At 39.5% G+C, this 25498-nt stretch overlaps 1 protein-coding gene across 9 annotated transcripts in view; it reads left to right on the top strand.

Annotated features, from left to right (window-relative positions):
- The window catches only part of LOC106064038 (septin-2-like), an 86846-nt gene that overhangs the window by 27725 nt on the left and 33623 nt on the right, over nt 1–25498 (top strand). For 3 of the 9 annotated variants that reach the window (XM_056005953.1, XM_056005952.1, XM_056005950.1), the window contains exon 2: nt 16881–17321. The exons of 2 other annotated variants lie outside the window; for them this stretch is intronic. In XM_056005953.1, coding sequence (XP_055861928.1) covers nt 17115–17321 — 207 coding nt within the window. In that variant the 5' untranslated portion in view covers nt 16881–17114. 4 more of the 9 variants (XM_056005951.1, XM_056005954.1, XM_056005949.1 and 1 more) reach the window with 4 other exon arrangements.

Here is a 25498-nt window from a genome sequence, read left to right as displayed (position 1 = left end):
GGCCACGTGTTTCTCATTACTATTTCACTCCCTTGTTATGGTTAAGCTTCACTAGCTTTGTTGTTTGTTATCAGAAAATGTTTTTTTTTTGGTAAAGAATTAAAGGGGAATGCGTCTGCTCTTTTTATATAACACAAAGTCAAGTTTATACAATAAAACATAAATTTAATTTAATTGGGTCAATGCAACGATGGTATCGTCGATTAGGAGAGAAAGAGTTAATGCCGTTAGTTAAACTTGTTGAGCAGAAGAGGAATCACTACGGCGCACTCTGTGTCAACTGCTTGCAATGTTTTGAAGTATCGAAGGCAGCCAATAGTCTCAGTGTTGAAGATGTTACCGTGTTTTGTTTCTCTCTTTCTTTGGGAGCTCGGAGTTAGTAGGTGGGGGGTAGCTGCAGAGTGTCCAAATAAATTGCAATTATTCATTGTCCATAAACATCTGAGGACAAGTCGACTGAGGCTTGCTGTCTACGGTAAATCGAAAGTTGGATTGACTTGCTCGTAATGGCTAATTAAGGACAGTGGTCATAACGTCCGCTAGTGAGGCGCTAAGTGGTGAGCAGCTGTAGAGTGACGTCGCGTGTGGATACAACTGAATTGTCGTTCTTAGTAAATAGTTTTTTCAAACATGGTCATTTGGTGGCCGACTTGAATGATTTCACGTAGACCTATGACTGATTTCACATGACCTATGAATGATTCACGTAGACCTATGAATGATTTCACGTAGACCTATGAATGATTTCACGTAGACCTATGAATGGTTTCACGTAGACATATGAATGATTTCACGTAGACCTATGAATGATTTCACGTAGACCTATGAATGATTTCACGTAGACCTATGAGTGATTTCACGTAGACCTATGAATTATTTCACGTAGACCTATGAGTGATTTCACGTAGACCTATGAATGATTTCACGTAGACCCATGAATGATTTCACGTAGACCTATGAATGATTTCACACAGACCTATGAATGATTTCACACAGACCTAGATCTAGTTCTGAAACTTATGACTTAGGTTCAATCTCTACCTATAGGTCTCTGTTTATCTGGCTTTATTCTGCTCACTGACCAATGTCCACCACTTTGCACCGGATCGTTCAAGTGAAGTCCACTTGAGCATCTTTAAGTGTATGGTGGGTCTGAGAAGGGGGGGGGGCTCACTGTATTAATTGCACTCCCATGGGAGTCTATTCCCGTGGCATTTATTAGCCAACGCGTTGTATTTTGTATTCAACTTGATACAGGTTCACCGTTTACGAATCTTTTAATGTTTAGATCTAGTTCTACATTTGAAGGATTTCAAATTAAGTTCATTCATGCAACGTAGACCGCGGTGAGTGAGTTTTGTTCTGTATCGTTAACCCATTGCCACCTAGACTTACAACGTTTGTTTTCTCTTGTTCGAGTAATAAAAGAATGATTTGAACATCCCTTAGGGGGTGAGTCGTTCTATTCTATTTTGATACTGGTGGTGGGAAGCGTGGTCGAGAGGCCAAGTGCGCTTGAACTTGGCTTGGCTTGGCAATCTAGAAGGGGGCTCGAGGTTCGACACCCGACTCGGGCAGAGTTGTGTTTACTGAGCGCCTAAAGGCAGCACTGAAAACCAACTCCTAGATACCCACTCCCCCTCCCTCCACAAATGAGATTGGACCAAAAGCGCTCTGAGCATGCTATAAGCATGAAAGTAGCGCTATATAAAAGCTATAATATATATAATAAATATATATACTGGGAAAGTTGTGTTTGACATCTTGACAAACCAAACCCAACATCAGATTAGTTCTCGTATTCAGGAAGGCTATTGTGTCGACGTGTTTGTCTATGTAGGAATCTGTTGTTCGAATGTTTCCCCTCCCCCAGAAACGTGTTGTTGTTTTTTTTTCCCATGAAACGTCACGATATTTTGGATGGCATAGTTTTGAAGTGACTCTACAGCCATTTCACATCCGGTCAATACCAGAGCAAGCGATTGAGATAGTTTAACTCGCGCTGTCGTTAATGAATGGATAACTAACGAGTGATCTTACTTCTTTCATTTTGAGTTCAGCTTCAAAACGATGTCTATGGTTGGAACAAAATCCGTTGACGATGACATCCAGCAAGGCAATGTCTTGAATAACGTCATTAAAACTTCGGGCTACAAGAACCCCCCAACACACACACAATGCCAAAATGTATGAGAAAGCCTTACAAAAATAAATAAATAAACAAGACTTTTGAAAACTAGGCTCGAGTTTATTGACCAAACTTATGACCACATCCAAAGAAAGTTTGTTTCGGCGTACGGGACAGAGTTCCCCTTTGTGTATTGACAATTCTATGTGGATTTCAGAGTTTCATTGGTGAAGGTGCAATGTTTTTTTTTAAATAGTCAGATCTGCGTGGGTGTGTTTGGGTCAAGCGCTTTGGATTCTTTCGGACATAAGCTTGACTTTAATACCGTCAGTTTTGAATAACGTAATTAAAACTTCGGGCTACAAGACCCCCCAACACACACACAATGCCAAAATGTATGAGAAAGCCTTACAAAAAAATACAAATAAACAAGACTTTTGAAAACTAGGCTCGAGTTTATTGACCAAACTTATGACCACATCCAAAGAACGTTTGTTTCGCCTTGTTTTTTTTTTTTTGACAATGCTGTGTGGGAGTTTCATTGGTAATGTGCAATGTGTGGGTGTGTTTGGTTCAAGCGCTTTGGATTCTTTCGGACATAAGCTTGACTTTAATACCGTCAGTTTTGAATAACGTAATTAAAACTTCGGGCTACAAGAACCCCCCCCCCTCCCCACAATGCCAAAATGTATGAGAAAGCCTTACAAAAAAAATACAAATAAACAAGACTTTGAAAACTAGGCTCGAGTTTATTGACCAAACTTATGACTACATCCAAAGAAAGTTTGTTTCGGCGTACAGGACGGTGTTCCCCTTTGTATTTTGACAATGCTGTGTGGATTTTAGAGTTTCATTGGTGAATGTGCAATGTTTTTTTTTTTTAATAGTCAGATCTGCGTGGGTGTGTTTGGGTCAAGCGCTTTGGATTCTTTCGGACATAAGCTTGACTTTAATACCGTCAGTTTTGAATAACGTCATTAAAACTTCGGGCTACAAGAACCCCCCCCCTCCCCACAATGCCAAAATGTATGAGAAAGCCTTACAAAAAAAAAAAAAATACAAATAAACAAGACTTTGAAAACTAGGCTCGAGTTTATTGACCAAACTTATGAGTACATCCAAAGATTTTAAACTGCTAGTTCAGTGTATAGTATCATACATCCTTCTGCAGTTGTTCACCTTTAGCGCCAACGTGCGTCACTCTCGTGCCACTCTTTCCTCTACCTGTCATTGGGCATTGTATTTCTTTGATCCTCGAGGCGTGGGACCAACATCCACTTTCCTTAAACGTTTCGTCTCCCTGCACTACAAAAAGAAGAAGGCCGGCTCAAACGTTTCGAGGAGCTCTGGGTGTCGGGTTTCTTTGTCAAACAGCCTTGGAAATATACCAACACCTGCCCACGAAGGATGCCTTCCAAAAAACTTTGTCATCCTTCTGAGTCAGCGTGTGTGCTTGGACCAGAAGCTACGTAGGGTATGGGTTCGATTGATATCAACCATTGCTTATTAACAATTGTGTGGACATTTTCACACTCTAGCCCAGTGGTTCCCAAACTTTCTACGTCTGGTAGACCATTTAAATTTAAAAGGAAGCTAAATAAAATGTAAATATTTATGACAGGAATTTACCAAACAAAAACTATACGCCTAAAGTGGGGTGTATGGTGGGCTGATTTTTTTTTTTTGGATTCGGCCATGTTTCACAAAAAAAAACAACACAGTTAAGTTATTTAAATATGATGTTAACAGTTACAAATTTAAAAATTCACTTGATTATCAGGGTTAAAATTCAAAAGTTAACTAGGTACAAATCATATGTGTGTATGAGTTAATTCCATTAATAGGAAATAAAATGTATGACTCGACCTGCTTAGATCGTGGACCCCCATTAGCATCTCATAGACCACTAATTCATGTTTTCACTCTCGTAGACCCCTTGGTAGTTGTCGTAGACTCCTTGGGGTCTATATAGATCACTTTGGGAATTACTGCTTTATCCCAATGACGGAGGCTCCGATATCAAAAAGGAGGTTCGTTTGTTTCTCCTCCGGACAGCGGGTAACCCTACGTAAACTTATGTTCATACTTGAAGCACATTGTTTAGGTAGTGACGCCCATGAATAAGACTCCGATGTTATTTGCTTAAAGGGGAAAATGACACACGTAATACTGTGCCTATTATAGTTGGTTGTTTGTAAGTCTAGGCAGTGGAAGTTCATTGTATAGGTCAGTGTAGGTCTGTGGAAAAGTCGAATGTTACAACGGGAAGACAACTCTCGAGTCTTGTGTCAAGTGTTATCCTTGATCTCGGTGTCACAGTTGTTGACATACAGCCTAGCGCTAGGCCTACTTCGTCAAGTCTACAGTGTAAAACTTTGCCCTTTACGGGTCTCGCAGAGGCGAATCTTAATTCAGAATAGGAATGGGCAACCGCAGTCCTTTCCGCAGAGCAAATATTAAATAGGTTGGGGTGTGTCAGGACCTGCAATCCGTAAAGCATAAACAGTAAACATTGGTGATATTGGCAGCGTATTTTCTTGCAAACCATATCATATAAACATTCTTTGTACTTCTAATTAGTTCACAGCCATACAGATGAAGCCAATGTCACTACTAGACTTAATTAATTGACACGACTAGCAATACCATAATCTAGATCGTTTTGAGTTCTTGGTGGTACTTTCTAAATATTTCAAATATATGTCATAGATTGATGAGTGATAGAACTCCGAAATGAAGAGCTATCTTAGTATTGTTTCATCATAACTGAGCCAAGAGTTTGATCGATACCAGCGGCTTTCTCATTATAACCTTTGTTTTTTTTTAGCGGGGGGCGTACAATCGACTTAAGGAATGATATTGGGTTCTGCTTTCTATTCAGTCCAGTATTGACCCGATCGAAGGTCATCCGCTAGGCACTAAAATTAACTTCGGACGAGGTTAAAGTTCTTAATTTACCAATGTCTTTATTTTATTCCTAAGTCACTTTACATTTTTCATGGTAGTGCTAACATAGTGTCCTTCGTTATGTGCTGCTAGAATGACTGATAAGATGTGCTGCTACAATGAATAATAAGATGTGCTGCTACAATGAATAATAAGATGTGCTGCTACAATGAATAATAAGATGTGCTGCTACAATGAATAATAAGATGTGCTGCTACAATGAATAATAAGATGTGCTGCTGGAATGACTTATAAGTTGTGCTGCTGGAATTACGAATAAAATGTGCTGCTACAATGAATAATAAGATGTGCTGCTACAATGAATAATAAGATGTGCTGCTACAATGAATAATAAGATGTGCTGCTACAATGAATAATAAGATGTGCTGCTGGAATGACTTATAAGATGTGCTGCTGGAATTACGAATAAGATGTGCTGCTACAATGAATAATAAGATGTGCTGCTACAATGAATAATAAGATGTGCTGCTACAATGAATAATAAGATGTGCTGCTGGAATTACGAATAAGATGTGCTGCTACAATGAATAATAAGATGTGCTGCTACAATGAATAAGATGTGCTGCTACAATGAATAATAAGATGTGCTGCTGGAATGACTGATAAGATGTGCTGCTGGAATTACTGATAAGATGTACTGCTACAATGAATAATAAGATGTGCTGCTACAATGAATAATAAGATGTGCTGCTACAATGAATAATAAGATGTGCTGCTGGAATTACGGATAAGATGTGCTGCTACAATGAATAATAAGATGTGCTGCTGGAATTACTGATAAGATGTGCTGCTACAATGAATAATAAGATGTGTTGCTGGAATTACTGATAAGATGTGCTGCTACAATGAATAATAAGATGTGATGCTGGAATGACTGATAAGATATGCTGCTACAATGAATAATAAGATGTGCTGCTACAATGAATAATAAGATGTGCTGCTGGAATTACTGATAAGATGTGCTGCTAGAATGAATAATAAGATGTGCTGTTGGAATTACGGATAAGGTGTGCTGCTGGAATGACTGATAAGATGTGCTGCTACAATGAATAATAAGATGTGCTGCTACAATGAATAATAAGATGTGCTGCTACAATGAATAATAAGATGTGCTGCTGGAATTACGGATAAGATGTGCTGCTGGAATTACTGATAAGATGTGCTGCTACAATGATAATATGTGCTGTTGGAATTACTGATAAGATGTGCTGGTACAATGAATAATAAGATGTGCTGCTGGAATTACTGATAAGATGTGCTGGTACAATGAATAATAAGATGTGCTGTTGGAATTACTGATAAGATGTGCTGCTACAATGAATAATAAGATGTGCTGCTGGAATTACTGATAAGATGTGCTGGTACAATGAATAATAAGATGTGCTGCTGGAATTACGGATAAGATGTGCTGCTGGAATTACTGATAAGATGTGCTGCTACAATGAATAATAAGATTTGCTGCTGGAATTACTGATAAGATGTGCTGGTACAATGAATAATACGATGTGCTGCTGGAATTACGGATAAGATGTGCTGCTGGAATTACTGATAAGATGTGCTGCTACAATGAATAATAAGATGTGCTGCTGGAATTACTGATAAAATGTGCTGCTAGAATTACTGATAAGATGTGCTGCTGGAATTACTGATAAGATGTGCTGCTGGAATTACGGATAAGATGTGCTGCTGGAATTACGGATAAGATGTGCTGTTGGAATTACTGATAAGATGTGCTGCTGGAATTACTGATAAGATGTGCTGCTGGAATTACTGATAAGATGTGCTGCTGGAATTACTGATAAGATGTGCTGCTGGAGTGACTGATAAGATGTACTGCTAGAGTGACTGATAAAATGTACAGGTAGAATGAATTATAAGATGCGCTGCTACAATGACTGATAAGGTGTGCTGCTGGAACTACTGATAAGATGTGCTGCTAGAATAACTGATAAGATGTGCTGCTGGTATGACTGATAAGATGTGCTGCTAGAATGACTGATAAAATGTACTGCTACAACGAATTATCAGATGTGCTGCTAGACTGACTGATAAGATGTGCTGCTGTAGATATACTGCTACACTGACTGATAAGATGTGCTGCTGTAGATATACTGCTAGACTGACTGATAAGATGTGCTGCTGTAGATATACTGCTAGACTGACTGATAAGATGTGCTGCTGTAGACATACTGCTAGACTGACTGATAAGATGTGCTGCTGTAGATATACTGCTAGACTGACTGATAAGATGTGCTGCTGTAGATATACTGCTAGACTGACTGATAAGATGTGCTGCTGTTGATATACTGCTAGACTGACTGATAAGATGTGCTGCTGTAGATATACTGCTAGACTGACTGATAAGATGTGCTGCTGTAGATATACTGCTAGACTGACTGATAAGATGTGCTGCTGTAGATATACTGCTAGACTGACTGATAAGATGTGCTGCTGTAGATATACTGCTAGACTGACTGATAAGATGTGCTGCTGTAGATATACTGCTAGACTGACTGATAAGATGTGCTGCTGTAGATATACTGCTAGACTGACTGATAAGATGTGCTGCTGTAGATATACTGCTAGACTGACTGATAAGATGTGCTGCTGTAGATATACTGCTAGACTGACTGATAAGATGTGCTGCTGTAGATATACTGCTAGACTGACTGATAAGATGTGCTGCTGTAGATATACTGCTAGACTGACTGATAAGATGTGCTGCTGTAGATATACTGCTAGACTGACTGATAAGATGTGCTGCTGTAGATATACTGCTAGACTGACTGATAAGATGTGCTGCTGTAGATATACTGCTAGACTGACTGATAAGATGTGCTGCTGTAGATATACTGCTAGACTGACTGATAAGATGTGCTGCTGTAGATATACTGCTAGACTGACTGATAAGATGTGCTGCTGTAGATATACTGCTAGACTGACTGATAAGATGTGCTGCCGTATAGGCGTTGATGAAAGTAGTTCATTTGACTACACTTTTTTGACCGGCTTTTTTTTTGTCACATCTAATGCAGACATAGCCGTTGCCCGCTAGGGGTTCTATTGTGTCACTGGAACGGAACATTGAAGTGGTCCAGGAGTAGTTTGCGTGTCTGTCTTACATAACCACTCTGGTTCAACTCCTTGTCACTCAGTAAAAACGTTTTACTCCTAAACCACACAGTTGAGTAGCCACCAGTCAGGATTAGATCGTGGACCTTTTCTGTTTTCCCATTTAGCCAGACGTTCCATGGTGTGTAAGATACTTGCTATTATCTGTCTAGTTCGTCTGATTGGGAAGCACGCACTGTTTTTGTGCGTTTCCTCGTTCCTGCATGTGAGTTGTTACTGGATGTCAACATAAGCTGTGTGTAACATCTACTCTCTGGCTTAATCATACTCTCTTCTCCTCCTCTTAGTGCTCCCCCCTCCTCCCCAATGTAGCACCCTCTTTCCACACGTATTTTATCTGTTGTTTTTTTTTTCTCTCTTTTTTTTTCGCCCCCCCCCCCCCGTTACCTTTTCCCAACACATCATCTTCATCTTGCGGAGAACATTTAGTGTGTGTCTAAAGGGGAGCAGTGTTTTTGTTTCATTTTGTTTGTATCGACTCGAGGAGTGAGTTGGACATTGTTTTCCTCCCCCCCGGACCACGTGAGCTGACTGACCACATGCTGTGTCGGACTGTGCGCGGAGTGGGGGTGGGGGCGCTGGCGGTGGCAAGGTTTCTGTCTGTGGTAGGCGCTATAAAATTCGATAAAACGTCAGCTCACTTGACCGCGTGGGTTTTATATTCACGATCTGTCTTTGAACCTTAGCCTCGCATTTCCAAGTCTTCTGATTTGACCAGACCCATATTGTGTGTCCCGTGGCTGTAGTGTAGCTGGTTAGAGTTATGGCTCCTGGTGTATATAATCTGGTGATCGACGTGGTTGTCTCATTTACTATTGCAGCATATCCGACAGTTGACGGACGAATGAAGCATTGATTGAAGATGTCATTAGGAAAACATTTTGATGATTCTAGCCACTTACGGTGTTAATCCCCTAACCATCACTCATTTATTCATTGGCCTCCTTCATCTCGAACACTTTTTCATATGGCTGTGGAGACTTTTTTTGGAGAGACACTCCCGTCCACATATATTGCATGTCAACGTGGCTTTCGCTTTGGTGGTAGAGGAGCTGGACATTTTTCTTCAAGAGCTTAGGCTTATGATTTTGTTGCATTAACCTTATACACGTGTGAGCAAGTTTATTCTTGCTCTAAATTAAACTTTTTAATGAGGTAGTTCCGAATCTCTGACCTACTGTATAAAAAGTCACGTGACTGTGGTCTTATACATGGCAATAATGGCAATATCTTCCTATGATAAGATGTAGATCTAGATTTAGTGCTAGCCTAGATCTAGTAGTCCTACTAAATAATCATAAACATTAGTGTATTATTGTAACATACTTTTTATTACTTAAAGATGTATAGATCGAGACTAGTTTCATGTTTAAATTACAATGAAACAAATGAGGTCAATAATGTAAACAATACACACCCACGTGACTGAGAAGAGATCCGGAACTACCTCATTAGATGTCTTTAAGTTTCTCAGAGTGATTGGTGCTCAAACACTTCAGTTCTTATATATATACGAGCTTGTCCTAACGTATGGAACGAGCATTGCATTTTTAACCCTTTTGTCCTTCTAGGTGTTGAATTAGGTTATAGTGAACTTAACAACTTGATATTTATTTTGTTGTTGTAAATGGCGATTTTCGTGTTATGGTATAGCGTAAAGAAAATAACCTCAGCTTAGATATTTGTATTGTCTAGTTTGTTTGCGGACAGCACAAAAGCTCAAGTTTTTTTTCGCCAAGCCGACATGTTCACGCGCACGCGCGCGCACACACACACACACACACAAAAGCGTACAAGTGTAAACTACTTTAAAAAAAAAAGATGTATACACAAACATACACCCATGCGTATATCGTGAGTGTATGTCCTGTACATGCCTAGCCACCCCCCCTCCCCAACCCCCAGGTCTCTGCTGTAGTTGCTCACTCCTTAAGAGTGTGTGTGTCATACAGGGGGAGTGTGAGTACACATCCTTACACAGCGCCGCCGCCGCGCTAAGAGATACAAATTTCTTTTTTGATCATTACCAACACGCTACTAGGCTGACGTCACCCCTCACCCCCCCCCCACCCCACACACACACATGCAGTTTATTGTTTGGTTTTTAAATTTGTCTTGTAGTTTTCTGTCCTTGAATGTTTCTACGAAAATGAAGGAGTCTCAACTTGTCTTCATAGACAATACAACAAAATTACTTTGGGCTAATCTGACTTGTAGTTACTTATAAAGGACGTGTTGTTTTTTTTAAGTTAGGTCGTCACTATATGTAAGACGAAAACTGACCCCCAGCGGAGAACGGTTTAGTCTGCATCGGATGTGGAAAAATATGCAGGTCGCAATTGGGTTTGCGTGCACTCATTCTTCTCTTCGGAATTATTGCTATACGGAAAAGGTCTGTTTAAGCCAAAGTGCAATATTGTTAGAGTTAGGTATAGAGCTATTAATTAGGCAAGACTGGTTGGTAATTTATAAATGGAAGCTAATCTTTAAATAGCTTGACTTTTTGTGTGTGTAGTTTTGGTGTACACCTTATGGAATAAGCTATGCCAGTATTTTAAATATTGTATATAATAATTTTAAAGCACTTTTTTGTGCACCGCAGGACCAACATTTCTAAATTCTTCTGTTTATGGGCAGTAAGTAATGTGTGGTAGTTTATTTTGCATCAATGATCTTTTAATATGGCCTCCTTGACATTGTTTATTTGTCCATTAAAAACAAAATCGTTCTCAATCGTTCTGATTTTAAATTTCTTTTGTTTTTCTTTAGGTTCCATTATATAGTCCCCCCCCCCTCCCAATTTTCCAATATCGCTTTCTCTTCTTTTTTTTTTTTGTGTGACTTTTTACTTATTATAAGAAGCGCTGTCTTCTGAACATAATCTTTACCCTAACGTAAACACAGAGTGGATAACTGGGAGTAACTTCCTAACTAAAGTCGGCAAGTACATGTATTGTTGATGCCCCGGTAACATAACTATCTTATCTTTTAGATTACAGACGTTACTCCCGAAAAGAAGATAATTACGTCTTATGCATTTCACGTGTGTCAATCTAGTCACGCGTGTAAATCAATGACTTAACTAAACTCTGCGAAGTTTTACTGGCTGATTCAGGCAACCCATTCCAACTACATAACAAAATGAGCTTGTTACAGACTACTTTTCTATTTTCATACTTTCGTGGCTAAAAAGAATCATTTTACTTGATTCTTTTTTCAACGAGAATTTAAAAAAAAAAAAACTTTAAAAAAGAAAGAAACGAATCCAGGCCTTGACACAGACCGGTGTTGAGAATCATTGATTCGCTTTCTGCTTGACTCTGCGTGAGCGAGGGCGCGAGGTGCAGGCCCCCGAGTGGCGGAGCGTGAGCTGGTAGGCTCGTGCGCGCGGGGGTGGGGGGCGCTGACCTCCTCCTGCCCCCTCCCTGTGACACAAAAGTCTTGTGCCCGGGTGTCTTTTTTTTTTCTTTTTTCCAAGACGACAGTGTGTGTCTCTCGGCATCACCTGTTGGTGTGTCGCTAGTTTAATGGAATCTGATCAGGACTTTGTGATTTCTTGTCCGCGTGGAACACAGTTGCGGTGGGGTGTTTGTGTAGTTTGAGAATCTTAGAGACTATAGTGGTATGCCCATCGTGTTGTCTAGGTCAGTGTGTCTCATTGTTTACGCACTTCTTTATCTATCTTACTGGATATCTATCTATCTATCTATCTATCTATCTATCTATCTATCTATCTATCTGTCTGTCCGTCTGTCTGTCTATCTATCTATCTATCTATCTATCTATCTCTGTCTTGACTTTCTGTCTAGCTATCTGTCTGATCTGTCTGTCTAGCTATCTATCTGATCTGTCTGTTTGTCTGTTTAGCTATCTGTCTGATCTGTCTGTCTAGCTAACTGTCTGATCTGTCTGTCTAGCTATCTATCTGATCTGTCTGTTTGTCTGTTTAGCTATCTGTCTGATCTGTCTGTCTAGCTAACTGTCTGATCTGTCTGTCTAGCTATCTGTCTGATCTGTCTGTCTGTCTAGCTATCTGTCTGTCTAGCTATCTGTCTGTCTGTCTAGCTATCTGTCTGTCTGTCTAGCTATCTGTCTGTCTGTCTGTCTAGCTATCTGTCTGTCTAGCTATCTATCTGATCTGTCTGTCTTTCTGTCTGTCTGTCTAGCTATCTGTCTGTCTGTCTAGCTATCTGTCTGTCTGTCTAGCTATCTGTCTGTCTGTCTAGCTATCTGTCTGTCTGTCTAGCTATCTATCTGTCTGTCTTTCTGTCTGTCTGTCTAGCTATCTGTCTGTCTGTCTAGCTATCTGTCTGTCTGTCTAGCTATCTGTCTGTCTGTCTGTCTGTCTAGCTATCTATCTGATCTGTCTGTCTTTCTGTCTGTCTGTCTGGTTAGCTAGCTCTATTGTCTATAATTTTGCATGGTTCTGTTTTTTGTTTTTCTCTCTGTTTTTGATTGGCTAATGGTATGATCTTACGTAGAAGCTGAAGTGACCAATGAAGTGACCAGTGACTATCTCCAGCCACGTCAAAGTACGCACGAAGTGGTTAGGTGGAGTCATCTGTTCATTTCTAAACATTACTATACGGACATTATGTTACTTAGTCATACTGGTGTGTACAAGACTTAATCCAACGTCATCTTAGCCTTAGGGTAGGATTTATTGTACTTGACTTGATCTTACATATTCTTGGCTTAGACGTTACTGGACTCGGCTCAATCTTACATCATCATGGTGTAGGTTTGACTGTATTTAATCTTACCTTACATCATCTTTGTGTAGGTTTGACTTTTTTAATCTTACATTAATCATCATGGTGTAGGTTTGACTGTATTTGATCTTACCTTACACCATCTTGATGTAGGTTTGACTGTATTTAATCTTACATTAATCATCATGGTGTAGGTTTGACTGTACTTAATCTTACCTTACACCATCTTGGTGTTGGTTTAACTGTATTTAATCTTACCTTACACCATCTTGGTGTAGGTTTGACTGTACTTAATCTTACCTTACACCATCTTGGTGTAGGTTTGACTGTATTTAATCTTACCTTACACAATCTTGGTGTAGGATTGACTGTATTTAATCTTACCTTACACCATCTTGGTGTAGGTTTGACTGTACTTAATCTTACCTTACACCATCTTGGTGTAGGTTTGACTGTACTTAATCTTACCTTACAACATCTTGGTGTAGATTTGACTGTACTTAATCTTACCTTACACCATCTTGGTGTAGATTTGACTGTACTTCATCTTATCTTACACCATCTTGATGTAGGTTTGACTGTACTTAATCTTACCTTACACCATCTTGGTGTAGGTTTGACTGTATTTAATCTTACCTTACACCATCTTGGTGTAGGTTTGACTGTATTTAATCTTACCTTACACCATCTTGGTGTAGATTTGACTGTATTTAATCTTACCTTACACCATCTTGGTGTAGGTTTGACTGTATTTGACACCCAATGTCGCGATTTACTGAGTTCGCCATCATCGATGTCACACATGTGTCAGTCATAGGCAACTCCCTGAGGAAGGTGTCGTCTTGGCACGCCACTGCCATACTGTGTCTATCGGCACTGCAAGCCCGGTGCCATTGACCAGGTCTGTGCGACATGTTGATGGCGAGCTCGGGGGACGGTAGGGTTGGGAGTGGTGTGGGAGGAGTCTACTTTCGATTTCATTTCAGCGCCCGGCGTGTGCGTTAAGAGCTGAGCGTGGGGCGCTGGGTGCTGAATGACATATTCAGTTTGATGGGATTAGTTAAGGATGAGCTGACGATTAACATCATCGTTGAGAAGTTTGATAGACCCCGGGCACTGTGTCATGACACTAGGCTGTGTTAATGATGACAAAATGCTGTCCTGTTGTTTGGTTATTGGTTAGGCACATGACCTATATTTTTATTCCAACATACATTTTACTTAACCTCACTCGATAGTGTGCTTATAAACAAAAAGCACACTGTCACTGCAAATTTGTTCGGAGTAACTCAAACAAAAAGGGGAGAGAAGCACATGAAAAAAAAATACCTTTAAATTTAATCATAATGCTAATTATATTCTACTACATCTACATCTTATTAATAATTAAAAAGTTTGTTTTATGTTTAATCAAATTAATTTTGTTCTAGCTTATTTACCTGCAAAAATAGAACGACCGTTGACATTTAATGTTTTCTTCGTTGACAGCCGAGTTGAATCAATAGAGTTACGAGTCTTAGCATTTACTTTCATTGCCACGATATGGCCCAGTGATGTAACATTAGGATGATCCTGTAGCATGGGCGTAGCCAGGGGGGGGTTCTTGGGGTTCAAACCCCCCCCGAAATGAAATCCCCCCCTTGGGGGGGGGGAGTCGGAATTGAGTGACTGATTTTTTGCTTTGATTTTGTTTATTTTAGGTGAGATTTTAATACTAAACCATCACTTGCCCTAGCACAACCAAAGGGGTTTTAAGTTTAAAACCCCCTACCAGGGGGGTTCGAGTTTAAAAACCCCTACCAGGGGGGGTTCGAGTTTAAAACCCCCTACCAGGGGGGTTCGAGTTTAAAAACCCCTACCAGGGGGGTTCGAGTTTAAAACGCCTACCAGAGCGGTTCGAGTTAAAAAAACCCTACTAGGGGTTTTGAGTTTAAAACCCACTACCAGGGGTTTTGAGTTTTAAACCCCCTACCTGGTGTTTTTACAGTTAACTCCCCCTCTTCTATAAAACAAAACAAAAAAAAAATGCAAACGAAAATCCCATAATTCCAAGAGCACAGTTAAGGAAGATTTTGATTTTAAAACCCCGTCTAAAATTTACGATAAACCCCCTCTTTAATATAAAAAAAAAGCTAATTACGCATTCAAAATGTTATGAGCGTAGCTAAATGGGTTTTGACTCAGTTTTGAATTTAAACCCCACTTCACTGGGGTTTGAAGGTAAAAAATACCTCTTTTTAATAATAAAAAAAAGCAAATTATACACTAAAAATGTTATGAGTGTAGTCTATGGGGTTTTGAGTTTAAACTCCCCTCCAGTGGAGTTTGAAGCTAAAAAGTACCTCTTCAATATAAATAAAAGAAAATTACTCTAAAATCTATGAGTGTTGTCAAAGGGGTTTTGAGTTTAAACCCACCGCCATCTTCAGTGTAAGAAAAAAAATGCAAATGCAATGAGCGTTGCCGAAAGGGGTTTTGAGTTTAAACCCCCATTCAGAGGGGTTTGGTGCTAAAAATACATCTTCAATATAAAAAAAAAAGCAAATTACACACTAAAATTATTTGAGCGTAGCCAAGCCAATCGGGGTTTTGAGTTTCTTCTACAGATGGCTTTTTTTTAAAGTTTAAAACCCCTCCAGATCCCCCTACAGAGCATTTTGAGGTGGAAACCCCCCAACAGAAGATTTTGACGATAAAACTTCTCTTTTCGATATAAAATCTAAAGCAAACTACAGTCACTTAATTCCAAGAGCGTATTCAAGAGAGGTTACACATTTTTACCAGTGGCAGGGCTCCATTAATAAACTGCAGTAAATAGTCATCTACCGAAATCGAAAAACACTAAATATAACTCAACAAAGATGGCTAAGACAGATTTCAGGAGTCAGTTATAGAGATCGGATCTAAATCAAAGAAATCCTATGCCGAACTGGGAGTCGACCCCTTAGTAAGATTGTGAGAGAACGACGCATGAGGTTAGCGGGACATGTTCTCCGACAAAATGAATTATGCATAAGAAGAGTTGCAATGATATCCTAGTACAACTTGACGCCACTCATTCATGGAGGTCCTCATGGTAGGTGGGAAGAGGCTTCAGACATTACCAGTGACAGATTTTTATGGAACCTGCTTGACGTCAAATGCTCCGAACGGCGTGGGAGGGTCTAAGTCAGTAAGAATAGCACATTAGGTTTTTGAAATAAAACTTTTTAATAGCATTAAAATGGACTGTAGATACCTCAGAATATGCATTTTGTTGGCTTTCAATACCAGAAATAGTGCTTGGCGGCGGGGCTTCGCCCCGCGCTGGGGAGCTCCTGGCGCTCCCTTAGACCCCCTTGCTGGTAATGGGGGGAGTCCACAATTTTATGGAAACAGCTTGATGGCAAATGCGCCGAACGACGAGGGAGGGTCTAAGTCAGTAAGAATAGCACATTAGGTTTTTGAAATAGAACTTTTTAATAGCAGAAAAATCCACTGTAGATACCTCAGAATATGCATTTTGTTGGTTTTCAATATCAGAAATAGTGCTTGGCGGCGGGGCTTTGCCCCGCGCTGGGGGAGCTCCTAGCGCTCCCCCAGACCCCTTTGCTAGTAATGTCGAGGAATCTACAATTTTTTCACTAACTCATGGAAGAACCTATTCTAGGGCACAATAAACGTCTTCCGAAAGAATGAAGGGTCAGAATGTAATACAGATTATGTACACACACACACACACATATATACATATAATTTTTTTTTCCCGGGGGGGGGGTAGGGGGGGGGAAAATTCACCCCCCCCCCAACCCCCCCCCCGAAAAAAAATCCTGGCTACGCCCATGTCCTGTAGTCATGTTAGGGTTTGTTTCGTATAGCTGTTGCTCTCATTTCAAACAAAGTGTGACTTTTTGAATATACTTTCTTTAATATATAGTGTGTTGTTTTTTTTTTAAATTTAGAGTTAGTCTTTTAGATCGGATGCTTTTTACAAAATACTTTTTGTGATGGATTGATACGTGGATTACTACTTGATTGAAATTAAACTTTTTAAAAGTCCTGTGGATATGGTGAGGTTTTTGTGGTTTCTTTTCATTGGAGATTTAACCAGAGGCATCACTGACCAACGCTTAAGGTACACGTAAGAACTGGGAGTTTGAATTTTTCTGTTTGGGGACTCAATTTTGAAGAAGCTGATGGCCATGTCCACTCCAAACGGAACGCCAGTCACCACACCGGTTCGGCTGACCTACAGCCCGTCAAGGGAATCTTCGGTCGGGCCTGCCGGAAGCGATACTTCAGAGTCATCTGTGGATTCCAGCAATCCTCACCCGCGGAAGCTCTTCCGCATCCGCTCCAAGGCCGGCGAGATGACGTTTGGTAAACTGCTGACCAACCCGACAGTAAGTGAGTTTTTTAAACTATCATGGCCTGAAGCTGTTGTCTGTATCCTTGCTGGGGCGTGGACGTTGCGCACTTTCGTTACAGCTGTGCACAGCTGTGGCTTCTGTCTCTTGGCTTTGCACAGGCTTAAAGGCTTTGCACCACTTACGATATCTCTGTACGCTTTTATGTTGTAGTTGTTTGTAATAATTTTATGCATGAGCATAAATACCTTTCTTTTTACACCAATATATACATATAAGGCAGTACACCAAATGACCAGCAGCATATCACAAAAGCACACACACACACCTAGCTGCGTCTCTGTCACTCTGTTCTTTTAGCATTCAGTATGTCAGTGAAGTATTGTCTTGTTTTAATTTTGTTTTGTTTTGTGGTTCTTCAGAGAACTTCAGTTTTAAATTTTAAATATCCTTGATAGAATTGGTCTTACAAATGTGCATAGATATAACAAAATATTATAGAGATAAAAAAAACGAAATATACTTTCATAGCACAAGTTTCATATTTCTTTCCCGAAATAAGACAATTAGCATTACTTGTGTATTGTGCCAGGTGGTTGAGACGAAGAACTTATGTTTGAGATCTGGTGGACAGCGGGATTAATATGATCCTATGGTCCATAGACATTTGTTTGAGAGTGGTAGGGAGTGGGAAGAGTAGGTGATGTTGTGCTGGTCTCCCTAGAGACTAGTGATATTTGCATTCGTCTGCCCAAGTTATGCCCACGAAGTCGGAATGACTTTGGATTCGCCCATTAGTTCCTTCAGCTCTGTATATCTTGCTTCATTCTCAGCTAGATTCTTATAGTTGTTATCTAAACGTTGATTTGAAAAACATTTTTTTTTTTGTGTGTGTGGCCACATTTAAAAACCTGGAGGCGTGCCAGATCTAAGTGAACTTGGTCAGGGGCAAAAACTCGTTGTCACTGTGACCTTCAGGCTTTTCAAAGTTGGAGAAATAGGAGTTATCTAGATAGACTTTAGAGTTGACAGTTTTTGAATTGGGAGGCGATTCGGTTTAAAGGTGGCGGGGTGGGGGGCTTGATGGAGAAGGAGCAGAGTGGGTCGAGACTTTAAGAACAATCAGCTGGTGCACGAGTCCCTGGAGAAAGTTTGTGAACATTTGGCGTGCTCTTCTAGTTTTACTTTTATGCTGTAGTAGATAAGCCGACACCCCCTCCCCCCAGTATTATGACGAGGAGGTGGGGGGGGGGGTTACTTCCTATGTGTCTGCTGATAAGTTTGGGCTCGTGAGTCATGACAGTCGTTTTGATTTTGACTGGCGACAGATGACACTTGATGAATTTATACGCTGGTCTGTGTGAAGAGAAAGATCTAGCTAGCAGTGGCTCTGAGACATACAGCTTTATTTTTTAAAGCACTTTAGAAAATAGACATTTTAAATCCAAAAAAAAAAAATTGCCCCTCTCACACCCCCCCCCTCCCCCCAGGGCCTCAATAGAGGTAAATCAGGGACGGAAAAAAACAATTCTCGACTAAATGGTGAAGTGGGTCAAGTCTGCTCAGTTTCGTCTCGTCCGACATCACAACCTAGCTGTCCCTTTAGTTGTAACATTTGGCTACCATCCCTTGAAGAGCTTTTCCACGACAGAGGGCTTTCCAAAACACTCACGATTCTTATGGACAACCTGCACCCATTAAACCACTGTTACATAAGATCTGAACGAAGTGGTCGTCTCCTTTCCATTAGGACTAAAACAGAAAGATTTTCAAAACTCCTTTATCCCACTTTCGGTCAGAGTGTTACAAGATCATCAGTCGTCATCGAGAAGTACATAGAAGTCTAATGGTTATGAGTGTGTATGTGTTTCATGTGTGAATGTTGTTCGTATTTGCATCTATATTGCTATTGTGATGGTAGTTACGGTGAGGTTGTCCATTGTAGTCAAACTGAATTTCCATTTGATTGGATCAATAAAATTTATGTTATCTTATCTTAATACACATTTGTTTTTCTTGACATAAAGGAGCTATTGGGATGCTCTATTTTATCAGAGAGAGAGAGAGAGAGAGAGAGATTATAAATGGTAGAATAGTTCTCTTTAATCACAAGTAAATGCCCACACCGTATAAGACGTGTGTACTGTTAAGGTGGTTCAGTTTCAGATCTTGCGATCTCTACGACAGGTGATGTTAAGGTCGCCTGCCTCTATTCAGTGCACAGTTTTAAATTCTCCACAAAATTTCGTTCTGTCCGCTGTTGTACCATTGATAGAACACCTCCCCCCCCCCCACCCCGCTTCTCTCGGCCCTAACTATTTTTGCAACGTTCTCCTTAGACGGACAGCAGTTTCCAGAGGCGGAGATGGCATTGCTGATCGATATGTTGTTCGCGACGTGACTGGAGTCTGTTGTGCTCGGCCTCCCTCAAATAACTTGGGCCGAGGGGGTTCAGGTTCAGTATGAGAATGTTTGCTGTCGAATCCTAATGTAGACTTGGCAATTTTGTACAAAGCTTTTATCAATTCCCTCTGTCAGTCTGTCTGTTTTAATTTGTGTGCACGCTATTTCTTCCACATCCATTGTCGGATTCAGCTGAAACTTTACATAGTTATTTCTTGTACCTAGCAAAACATGAATCGATTTTTTTTTAAATTAGTTAATTAATTATTGGTAATTAATTATTTTGTTTGGTATCGAAAAAAATCGAATGTAATGGTACTTATTGATCTGTGTGACTGTTGGTCCTCCTTTTACGATTCGTACACGATTTTTTTTCTCCCACTTCCGGTTCTCGGATCAACTTGAAATTTTGCATAATTATTAAAAGTCGATGACAATACATGATCAATTAAAAAAAAACAATTAAGTTAATAAATTTGTGTTATTAATTAATTTGGTTTAAATAGAATAACGGATATTATTCCTTCAGTATTGAGGTATACGACGACGGTGATTTTGCGGTTCTTTCCCTTATATGTATATATTATTAAAAATTGATTTGGAATTGTAGCCGTTACTCCTTCCCTCTGGTATTGTCGAGGAAATTGTAAATGGTGATTGCAATCCTGGAATTGGTGGTTCAGGTGAAAGGCTTCAAGTCATATGTCTTTTAAAATCCGGCAGTGTTGACTCCTCAACCATTGGACGCACTGAGTCACGTGCTATCACATGCGAAGAAGTCAGATCCATTATTGTAATACTGTATGCTCGGGAAAATCATGAACTGATTCTTTAATGGTACTAAGTAATCCACTATTTGAACCGAACTGATTTATTTTAAACGATGATAGCGTTTTTACGTCTTCCTTAGTCATTTTATCTCTCCCCCTCCCCTTCCCTTTAGTCAGTTCTATTTTCCCTCTCCCGGCTCCAAATCTTTGAATCCTCTACCCACACCTCACGAACACACACACACCATCCCCAGACCTGTGTTTGTAAGAAAAGTAAATGGCGTCATTAAAGGGCGCTGATTCTCTGCTGCCATCACTCACCGCTGGTGTGTTTGTATATTCGGAAGTCTCGCCCCCCCCCCCCACTACACCTCCCCTTATCCCCCGTCGCCCTTCACTCAGTGTTGCCTCCGGTGTCAGGCCAGAAGCGCGTCACCTGTTACTGTCCGTCAGACCACTTTGGAGTCTGGAGATGGAACAGAAGGTAGCACTGAATGAGGCTATCTCGACCTAGATACATGTAGACATGGAACAACGCATCGGGCTTTGAATATTTTAATGTTTGTTGTTGTTGTTGTTTTTGGTAGAAAACCAAGTTGTATTCAAGAAAATTGCATCAAAAGGATGAGGTAAATAGTTGTGCTGGGCATCATAGCTCAGAAGTTGTGTTGAATAGTTCAGTCACGTGATTACTATTCTGAGTATCTAGAGGCGGCAGTCCTTGTCGATACTTCTAAAGAAATCAGTTTACAGCAATGTCTGCAGCCTCTTCCCAACTGCAGCCCTGAAGTCCGCAATACCTCCATTATTAAATTTTAAATAGTATTAAATAATTTTACAAAATGATTTTAAAAAATTTTGGTGCAATTTGGGTATTAAACCTGCGACATCGTCAGCTGCTAGACAATATGCATTTTCTGATTCGGCCAGCGAGGAAGGTGTATTTGTGCGATTATTTATTGATATGTTCATTATATGGACAACTAGATCTAGCACTAGACCTAAAGTTCTGATTAAAATTCTAGTCTAGATCTACTTATAGATCTAGAATCTAGATGTAATCTATATTAGATGTATGTAAGTTTATAAGCAGCGTTTATAAACGTCAGTATAATTGAAGCAACTTTAAATGTACTCAGTTATCGCAATTATGTTAATACGGCTGCTAACGCCTTGTTGGCACTAGACCTAGATGTAGTCTCCAGCCAAATTTACGTTTATTTACTTTTTACTTTGAAAAATTATATCGGTCAAACTAGAGTTTTTTTCGTGTGGCCAACGAGCTAGTAATTCTTTTCTCAGTGATATACACCAACTGTTAAATTTCTAAGAAAATCATGAGAGCCGTTTTTGAGATTAGCTGTAGCGCACCCACCCAGATTCTATGAAGGAGTGACTTGAATAGAGCTATTGTAAAAAAATAGTTTGTGCTACGAGAACTTACAAATTAAAGTGACAAACAGTGGGGGAGGAGGGGGGGGGGAATGTATCGTTCACTGTTTATATTACGCATTTCACCAACACTTCCAATGTTCCGTACAACTTTTTGATTTCAATACACATTCGACCATTTTTTGAAGTTCCCATTAACTCACACTGTCATTATCATTTTTTATTTAATTGACTCGTTTATTTTGACTTTTATTTAAAAACAATTTCCTATCGATTTCGCCAATAAACTCGTGCTGCGTGACATTTTATTTTTTATTGTTTAAAAAATCACTTCATTTAGTATTGAATTAATTTGAATCAAATTGTTCCATCTGTAGAACTTAGTGGAACTAAAAGTTACGTTGTATTTTTCTATTTACTAAAGGGAACTAAAAATTATATTATTCTTATTTCTGTTGCTCAGTAATATCTCTTTTTGCATATGGCCGCCCCCATTCTAAGGTAAATCAGATAATTGGTATTGTAATAATTTTATTAAAAATATCGTGTAGATGTTTAGTTTACTATGCTATTTGAACATAAAATAGAACTCATTTGTAAATATTCATACTACTTATGTATCTCATATAATTCTATAATTAGTATATGCTATATATATATATGACTTGTTAACACCATTACTCTTCCCACTAAAGAGCAGCCATTGTAGGTTTCGTTATCCCGCCTTCAGCTGAACGTGACGGCCCCTAATCGAGTCGTGTCCTGCACGCCCCTGGTTTCTAGCTAGAGAGGTTTTAAAAAGTAAAGGTTCTTTACAGACCTAGCGATCTATAGGGCACAAGATGTTAAGGTTATCTGATTCTTTGGCCAACGTTTAACGAGCAGGGCGTCGTGTGGTCAGCACAACAACCAACCGCCTTTACTTTCCGATTTCCCCCAATAAAGTCAGGCAACCATTAGAGCTGGGTGGACTGGGGCGCCCTAAAAATCGCGAAATTCAAAATCCCAGTTTTCACCGAGATTCGAACCTAGGACCCCACAGGTTCGGAAGCCATGCGCTTAATCATTCAGCCACCGCGCCCCCAGAGAAGTTAGACCCAGGCATTAATTGTGAAAGCTGTCCAGATAATGGATGGCCATCTATCACTTGGTGGTTATATGGACAGGAGACATTTAGCATTGCGTGTACACGTACGTAACTTCCGGGTATTGGTGAGGCATGGGGGAAGGGGAGCTAACTTGCATTTCTTATTTCACTTTTGTTTTAAAATGTTGGTTGTCGACACAACTGCAAGGAGAGAAATGCTCTTGTTATGTACATTGTTTCATTGGGTTGTCCCATACTTTTTAGAATTCAATTTTAGGGCAATGGTCAAAAGAAAATATTTTTATCTAATACAATCTGAGAATAAAATAATTACACGTTTATTTTACAGTAAATATTTAATCAGAATAGTTCTATAGTTCTAAATGGCGCGTGCTGAAGGGGAATGCACCTGAGAATGAATTCAGTCGACTTTGCAAAGGGAGGACACTTAGTTGGTTCCTTCCACTTCAAAAAAAATGAAGAGTTACCTCGCTTGGAAGCATTATATTTGTTTTATAACACAGACCGTAATTAACTTCGATAGTTTTGTTAATGTAGTTAATCTATACCTTTTTTTTTTTTTTTGTTTTTGGTATTATCATGAGGATTATCTTTTAGCTGTCCATGTTCACTGCAATCATCCCAGTGACATCGGGGATTAATGTCACAGTACAGTTCATCAACCACCTCATTTCCCCCACTCCTGCATGTTTTCCCTTAAACAGCATATTTTAAATCACTTAAATACACAAAAGAAGAATATAATTATTTTTATCACGCCACCATTTCGTCTCGTATGGTAAATAGATTCTCACAGCCCAATATTTAACATGTGTGCAATATCACAATACTTTTTGAAGCTACCTTTTCATTCAAATTTTTTTATCACAATGTAGATTTTAAACGTTTATTTATTTTACATATAAAATAATGGAAATAAAAAATTCACCCCCCCCCCCCTTTTTCGCTGGTCATATATATCCATATACCTAGATCTAGTTGGTTAATACCAAGCACTGGAAACACTGCTCATGCTACACATAGCCACACATCTCTCCCCCCCCCCCCCCCCAAACTTGTTCATGACAGTTATTTCCCCTGGTTCCCGAGCACACACTGGTTGTCTAGCTCCGCCGTGAGTCGTGGTTATAGCCTTGTACTTGAAGCACAGGCCGAGTGGCACTGTATTGTTTTATTCATGAGAGCTTAGCCAGGAGGGGGCAAAAAAAAAAAAAAAAAACTTGATCTAGATTCTAACCGATAACTGAACAAATTCCATTCTGACACGGATGAGAAGAAGACTGGATTATTTGTCTCTATCATGGTAGACCATGTACGGTATTTGTTTTGTGTTAGAATTGATTAGCTTCATGTAATTTCTAGATCTAGCCTAGTTATCTACTTTATTGTTTTGATCACCGTAAGTGGCGTAAGTAACTGGCGTAACCGTTGTTAGATCTAGATTTATATCTAGACTAGATTCTAGATTTGACTTCACATTATCTCATTATGTAGTCTAAAATCTAGTTAGATCTTGTCTAGATTTATATTCATAATAAAAAGTAGATCTATCTAGATCTAGATCTTAATCTAAACTAGATCTATATTCTAGATCTATATAGATCTAGAGTCTCTAGATTCTAGATCTAGATCTACTCTACTATTCTAGATCTAGTCTCTAGTAAGATCTAGCTAGAGTATAGATCTATATCTATAACTATATCCTAGAAATTAGTCTCCAGTTAAACATGCTTCTAGATCTACATATATCTAGATCTGTTATTACTTGATCTAATTATTAGTGTTAGCCTATAGATCTAGACTAGATCTACTAGAATCTAGATGAGTCGTTGATCACATATCAGGCCTACATTCAGATCTGTCCCTCTACATTATAGATCTAGGTCTAGATCCAATTCTCTGTATTCAGTACGGTATGACATCACATAGATTACTAGACTAGATAGAACTAGACTCTTATTCTAGTAGTTATCTAGCACAGTGTTTCGGTGCAATTTGGGTACCGTTACTGAATTTTAGTGCGTTTAGTCGTCTACTAAATTAGATCTAGAATAGGGTTCGTGTCTTTCCTATTCAAATATTTAGATCTAGATCTATAAATATCATAATCACTATAATTAGTAACATCCAAAGTTTTAAAAATTCACTAATGAATAGATCAACGGGTTATATTTTCCCTATCACATAGAGTCTAAATCTATATGATTCCAATTTAGCGGTTTTCGTCTTTTCCTTTTGTTTATTTACTGTCGTCTGCTTGACGCCATGAATATTAATGAAATCTAGATCTAGTTGACGTCAGCGATTGTGGCGGGCTAAATGAACAGCTGGTGAAAAGCGCTCTGTTTTATCTATTGTCTCGAGTGATAGATTGTCTGCTCCTAGTCACTGGACTGCATCCGGCTGCTGAACAAGGACTGATGGGCTGTTCTCGTGTTCGTCTGGCACTTTACCGCGCAATATCGGGGGGCGATTTTAGTCAGTGTAGTAGATGAGTATATGTATTTGAAGTCATTCTTTATATTAGTACTAGACATACC

The sequence above is a fragment of the Biomphalaria glabrata genome, chromosome 12 (assembly GCF_947242115.1).
Source record: "Biomphalaria glabrata chromosome 12, xgBioGlab47.1, whole genome shotgun sequence".
NCBI lineage: Eukaryota > Metazoa > Mollusca > Gastropoda > Planorbidae > Biomphalaria > Biomphalaria glabrata.
Note: the sequence above shows the minus strand (reverse complement) of the source record. Positions and strands in the feature narration are given on the sequence as shown.